The sequence below is a fragment of the Neovison vison genome, chromosome 4 (genome assembly GCF_020171115.1).
Source record: "Neovison vison isolate M4711 chromosome 4, ASM_NN_V1, whole genome shotgun sequence".
Taxonomy (NCBI): Eukaryota; Metazoa; Chordata; class Mammalia; order Carnivora; family Mustelidae; genus Neogale; species Neogale vison.
In genome coordinates, this window is record NC_058094.1 from 79964154 (window position 1) to 79970982 (window position 6829).

The 6829-nt window shown below is 40.3% G+C and overlaps 1 protein-coding gene across 1 annotated transcript; it reads left to right on the forward strand.

Annotated features, from left to right (window-relative positions):
* The first annotated feature begins 2905 nt into the window (after positions 1-2905).
* Positions 2906-3957, forward strand: LOC122903966 (mRNA turnover protein 4 homolog). Its single transcript, XM_044244485.1, has one exon. The coding sequence runs from the start codon at positions 3256-3258 to the stop codon at positions 3955-3957; it is 702 nt and encodes a 233-aa protein (XP_044100420.1). The 5' UTR covers positions 2906-3255.
* Positions 3958-6829: the final 2872 nt, after the last annotated feature.

The following is a 6829-nucleotide window of genomic DNA, read 5'->3' on the forward strand; positions in this document are numbered from 1 at the left end:
AAATATGAACAGTAATTTAAGTAGTTGAGATATTCTAGTCACTATACTAAACATTTTACATTCTTTATTAGTGTAATTCTCACATCAACTTTATCTTTGCTTTATAGGAAAAACTGATAGCTAAAGGGATGAACTGTTTGCCTGTACTTATGGAGCTATTATATGTAACAGCCAGGATTCAGAGTGATGTGCCTGACTCCATGGTCTGCTACCTTGCTCTTTGCCCTTGTGAGGTAATTTAAATGCTCTAAGCAAATAAAAAAGCTTATTCCATATAATTCAGAATGCTTAGAAGTAACTAAACTAGGGTAAGAACCAGCTTACCATAAAGAAATTACAATCTCCGGTGTCCAGAGAGAACTGAAAAAGAAACTAAAAACCTGCATGGTATACCTAACTTTGGGGCTCAGAAAATAACTCCCCGTCGTACAGCCAGGACCCTTATAAGGGCTGCACTCTGTCCACAAAGTGAGCTAGAAAAACATTCAGTCTCTTCAGGAAGGAAGGGAAAACTTACCTATTTTGGCCAGGGCCCTGGATTAGAAGAGGGAGCTTTTCCCTTGACAATGTTTAACTAGAATTTTATATTAATATATATTTGGATTTTGAATTTATACTATTTCTGTGGCCGGGAAAACAAGCTCATAGTTTAACATCAAGAATCTCCTTGAACTAGATTTCCCTGTTGAGCACTTGGAAGAAGCAAGTTCTTTATGGACAGTGACATCCTCAATCTAGGCAGCATAAATTTAGTCTGCTGAGAGTGAGCTCAACTCATCTTTATAATTCAAACCATAGGAGGGAACAGTCTGCCTGCCATAAATGATAACAGGTGACAAAAAAGCTAAAAATCATTAGACTCTTGGGAACTTTAAGAAACAAAGTATGAGGGGTGCCTGGGTGGCTCAGTGGGTTAAGCCTCTGACTTCAGCTTGGGTCATGATCTCAGGGTCCTGGGATCGAGCCCCACATTGTGCTCTCTGCTCAGTGGGGAGCCTGTTTCCCCCACTCTCTCTATGCCTCTCTGCCTACCTGTGATCTCTGTCAAATAAATGAATAAAAAAACTTAAGAAAAAAAACAAAGTACGAGTGTTAAGCTGCGATGAAAGAATCAAGTGTAAACACAGTATCAGAAATTGAAAATTGGGAAAAAATTTTCTAGAAATGAAAAACAGTTACTCAAGTAAATATTTCAAATAAGAAGCATTATTTATGATAAAATATTTGAAATAATGCAATGTGGAATTACAAAGCCCTTTCAAAACAAACTATCATACATCTATATAATGGGATGCTGTACAGCTATAAAGAAGAAATGAGGATGCACTGTACTAATTTGGCAAGGATTCAGAATACATTATTGATGGGAAAATAGTGTAAAAACTAAAAGGCATGGAGGAAATAATACCTATATTTGACTTAGTTATAATTTACATTTGTAAAACCAAATTGCTAGAAGGATATTAAGAATCCAATAAAAGTGGTTATAGAGCATGAATGGGGAAGGAATGAGATGGGTAAGGACTGGAGAGGAATTAGCCTGTTACTAAACCATTAAGGAAAGAGTAAAACCACAATGGAATTATCACTATATACCTATTAGAACAAATAAAATTTGAAAAGGCAATGACAAATGCCAGTGATGAGAACTCAAATCTCTCATACGTGGCTGGTGGGAATGTAAAGTGGCATAACCACTTTGAAAATTTTGGTAGTTTCTTTAAAATCTATATATAATAGTTATCGTATGACCCAGCAGTTGTACTCTTGGGGATTTATGCCAGAGAAAGGAAAACTTAACATCTACACAAAAACCCATACATGATTATTTATAGCAATTTTATTCATAATATCCAAAAAGTAGAAAGAAAATTATGGCGCAACCATACCACCGAATACTACTTGGCAGTAAAAAGGAATGAATTACTGATGTACACAACAATTTTGCTGGATCTCAATATCATTATGCTGAATAAAAATGGCTAATCTTCAAAGGTCACATATGGTCTGATTTTATATAACTTTGTCAAAATTACAAAATTATAGAAATGGAAAACATTAGTGAGTGGCAGAGATTAGAGATGGGGAGAAGGTAGGAGGTATGACTATAAAGGGGCATCATGAATGAGATCTTTGCAGTGATGGAATACTTCTGTATCTTAATTGTGGTGGTAGTTACATGAATTTATACATGTGATAAAATGAAAGGAATTTGCACACAGGAGTGCCAGTTCTTGGGTTTTGATATTGTATTATAATTATGAAAGGTGTAAGTATCTCTACAATTTCTTTTCAACCTGTGAATGTTTCAAAAGGTGTTTTTTTTAAAGATACAATGGGAGAGATGATAGAATTTGAACTATTCTATGGTTCGTTCCACTATTTTCTGAGAGTAGATAAGAAATAGTCATTCCCTTTAGATTAGATATTCACAATGAAAAGTCAACTAAAAAAACCAAAACCAAACAAATCCAAAAACCAAAAACACATATGTAACTTCTAAACTAGGGGAGGGGATGGGGATGTCAATTTAAAAGACAAGGCAGCAGTTGCCTAATGGATAAGGCACTGACCTCCTAAAAGACAAGGTAGGAGGAAACATGTAAAATGTAGAACAAGATATTTCAAGATATGATAGACACAAATCCAAAAGTAATAGTAATTATAATTGTGAGTGGGCTAGATTTGCCAGTAATAAGACAAGTTATCATTTTGGAAGAAGAATGACATGAAGCTACATCGTAACTACAAGAGATTCCGTTTAATTACAGAAAGATTGAACATAAAGGGATGGGAAAATGCAAGAAGCAAATACTCCCTAAAGTAAAGGAAAGTAAGCTGGCTTATCCTATATTAGTATGATGCAAAGTAAGTTTTGAGGCCATGAACACATGTCTGCACAAACACTTATACATGGATGTTCATAGCATTATTATAATATTCCAAATGCTCAAAGAACCTTGATGTTTGTCACTGATGAATGGATAACTGAAATGGCGCATATCCTTCCAATAGCATAGTTTGCAGCAATAAAAAGGAATGTTATAACATGGGTGAATCCTGAAACATAATGCCAAGTGGTAGAAACGAGTTACAAATGACATCATATTGTATGATTTCTTTTATACGAAAAAGCAGAATAGACAAAACTGTTTTTAAAAATAGACTTTAGGAAAAAAAAATAATAAAAAAATAATAAAAATAGACTTTAGGGGGCTGTCAGCACCGCCTTCCGCCGCATGTGCCAGCAACGCGATGCCCAAATCCAAGCGCAACAAGAAAGTTTCCTTAACCAAAACTGCTAAGAAAGGCTTAGAACTGAAACAGAACCTGATAGAAGAGTTTGGGAAATGTGTGGCCACGTACAAGTACCTATTCCTCTTCTCCGTGGCCAACATGAGGAACAGCAAGCTGAAGGACATCCGGAGCGCCTGGAAGCACAGCCGGATGTTCTTTGGCAAAAACAAGGTGATGATGGTGGCCTTGGGTCGAAGCCCAGCTGACGAGTACAGAGACAACCTACATCAGGTCAGCAAGAAGTTGAGGGGTGAGGTCGGTGTCCTTTTCACCCAGCGCAGCAAGGAGGAAGTGAATGAGTGGTTTACGAAATACCCGGAAATGGACTTCGCTCCAGCCGGAAACAAAGCAACTTTCACTGCGACCCTGGACCCACGGCCCCTGGAGCACTTCCCCCACTCCATCGAGCCACCGCTGAGGCAGCTCCAGAGAGGTGTGCTGACGCTGCTGTCCGACCACGAGGTGTGCAAGGAGGGCGATGTGCTGACCCCAGAGCAGGCCCGCGTGCTGAAGCTTTTCGGGTATGAGATGGCTGAATTCAAGGTCACCGTCAAATACATGTGGGATGCACAGTCCGGAAGGTTCCAGCAGATGGGCGATGACTTGCCCGAGAGTGCATCCGAATCAGCAGAAGAGTCAGACGGGGAGGACGACGGCTGACGGACACTTGGCCGGACTGTGGGACTGCTATCTTGCTGGCCAAACAGCAGGGAGGGCACAAGGGATGGACTTCTTTTTTGTAAGCGGTAAAACTGTCTGCGGGTGGCTCCTGTGAACAGCAGAGAGGACTTTTTCGGGGGGGGGGGGGGCGGAGACTTTAGGGGCACCTGGGTGGCTCAGTGGGTTAAAGCCTCAGCCTTTGGCTCCAGTCATGATCCTGGAATCCTGGGATGGAGCCCCACATTGGGCTGTCTGCTTCCCCCCCCCCCTCTCTCTCTCTCTCTGCCTGCCTCTACCTACTTATGATCTCTGTCTGTCAGGTAAATAAGTAAAATCTTAAAAAAAAAAAAAAAGACTTTAATGTGAAGGGAATTGTTAGGGATAAAAATGATCACTACATCACAATAAGCGTGGTAATTCTCCGAGGAGATATATTAATTTTTAACATGTATATACCTAATAGAGTCTCAAAGCAGGTAAAACAGAAATGACGATGACATCAGTGAAAGACATGGGGGAGGGAATACCAAAGTCCTGTGTCTCCACACAAATACCAAAAACAAACAAAAAAAACCTGACCAAAACTGTCAGAATCCACTTTATGAATCTCTGGAAAATAGTCAAAGTTTTCCACCAAGCAAGTGAATGCTTGAGAAAAACTTGATTGAAACTCAGTACAAAAGCATTGTGTCATTTTAATCTACTCTTACTTAACCCCCCACTTCTAGGTCTTGAAGATGAAGTCCATATTCCCAACATAGGTTCCAGATATTGGAGAAAGCAAAGCAGATTTTTGGTTCCAAACAATTGTGGTTGACTCTTAGGTGGGTCCTTGAAGGACTAACACAAAGGCCTTTCCCCTCCTTTTACTTTTTCTCTTTGTTTCTTTTTCTTTTTTCTTTTCTTTTTTTCTTCCTGCCCTAACTCAGAACTCTCTCAGGTTGGAAAAATAGCTACACGGAGGTGATTCCCCCAAAAAACATTTAAATGCAAAGAAACCAGCCACTACCATAGTTGGGGCAAAAATAGATACACTGAAAAACCTGAGAAGAAAAGGCTAGGGAATGAAATGCCTTGGGGGAATAAAGACTTCGAAAAGCTTCCACATATTCTTGTAAGTCTAGAAGGCCATGTGCATGAATGGGCAGGGTGCATGTTTAAAAAGACCTGAGAATGCTCTAAGCACTCATCTCTGGCTGATCTTGAAGCCCTGGGCAAGCAAGATATGAAAGTAAAGGCAATGTTTTATGCTTCCCAGCTGAATATTGCAGGTATGCCCCAAGACACATGGAGCCCAGATGTAAGCACTGGAAGTTGTTTTGTCCCCAGGCACTGAAGGAAATCTCTGTGAAATCACCAGGTGGACAGTAAGCCAACAGAGATTTAGTGACCACTCATGACAATAAATTTAGTCTTTACCAAAAGGAGTTTAGAGAAGTCACTAAACCGAACACAATAACTAAACAACGAAAACCAAAACCCTCAACTAACAACAATGATGCTGATTTCCAAAGTTACATTATAATATTAAAAATGTTACATTTTCAACAAGAAACAAAGCATGCAAAGAAACAAGAAATTCTAGCCCATTCACATATACGGTAAAGGAATATTAACATAAACTGCCCCTGAAGATGCCCAGACGTTGGACTCACTAGACAAACACCTCAACTACCTTAAATATGCTCAAAGAACTAAAGTAAATAATGGATAAAGAACTAAAAGAAACCGAGGTTTGTGGGGAGATGGGGTAACTAGGTGATGGGCATTAATGAGGGCACTGGATGTTATAAGCAACTGATGAATCACTAAAGTCTACCTTTGAAACTAATAATAAACTATGTTAATTTAATTTAAATAAAAAATTTTTTACAAAGAAATCAGGAGTAGGGGGAAGGAGTTAAGATGGAGGAAGAGAAGACCCTAAGTTTGTCTGGCCCCTGGAATTCACCTAGATATCAAATCATTCTGAACCGGTGCGAAATAAATCAAAGATCTGAGAAAAGAGATGCTGCAATTTTACAAATAGAAAAGCGATCACTGGGCGCCTGGGTGGCTCAGTGGATTAAGCCGCTGAATTCGGCTCAGGTCGTGATCTCAGGGTCCTGGGATAGAGTCCCGCATCGGGCTCTCTGCTCAGCAGGGAGCCTGCTTCCTCCTCTCTCTCTCTCTGCCTGCCTCTCTGCCTACTTGTGATCTCTCTCTGTCAAATAAATAAATAAAATCTTTAAAAAAAAAAAAGAAAAAAAAAGAAAAGCGATCACTTTCTGGGGCAATATATTGGAGGATATAACATGGGGAGGAGCCTAGTTAAGGAGGTCACCACAAAGTATTATAAACAGTGGAACACAAAATCAACTTTTAAAAGTGTACTGGGGTAGGGACCTCCCTGGCTCAAAGGTGCTGAGGTGGCAAAGTGGGGCAAAATTCCAGGTGAGAGAGCATGGTCCACAGTCCCTGAGGGCACAAGAAGAACGGGGCTACCTGAGTGCAGCAGAGTTCCCAGTCATTGGAGAAGGAAGCTGGTGAAAATAGTCTAGGCACAGCTTTCTGCTTGTTGTTGCCATAAACTGTGAACTGCTGCACAGTTGGGTGACCACTCTCTGGGCAGGGACCCAGCAAAAGGCAAAAGAGTGGTGAAACTCCCCTCACCCCCACTCCAGGAGGAGGGCAAGAGTTTGTATCACAGAAGTCTGTAAAGTTTAGAGAGTGGAAACTGGGTTCCATGCGAGATAAAAGTGCTGTCACAGACTGGATGAACACAGAGTTTAGACAGAAATCAGGGAGACAAGAGTGAGTGACTGCTTTTCTGTGAGGGCTCACTAAAGAGTCGGGGTCACGAACTTTCAGTACGGCAGCTAGAGATGGTGTG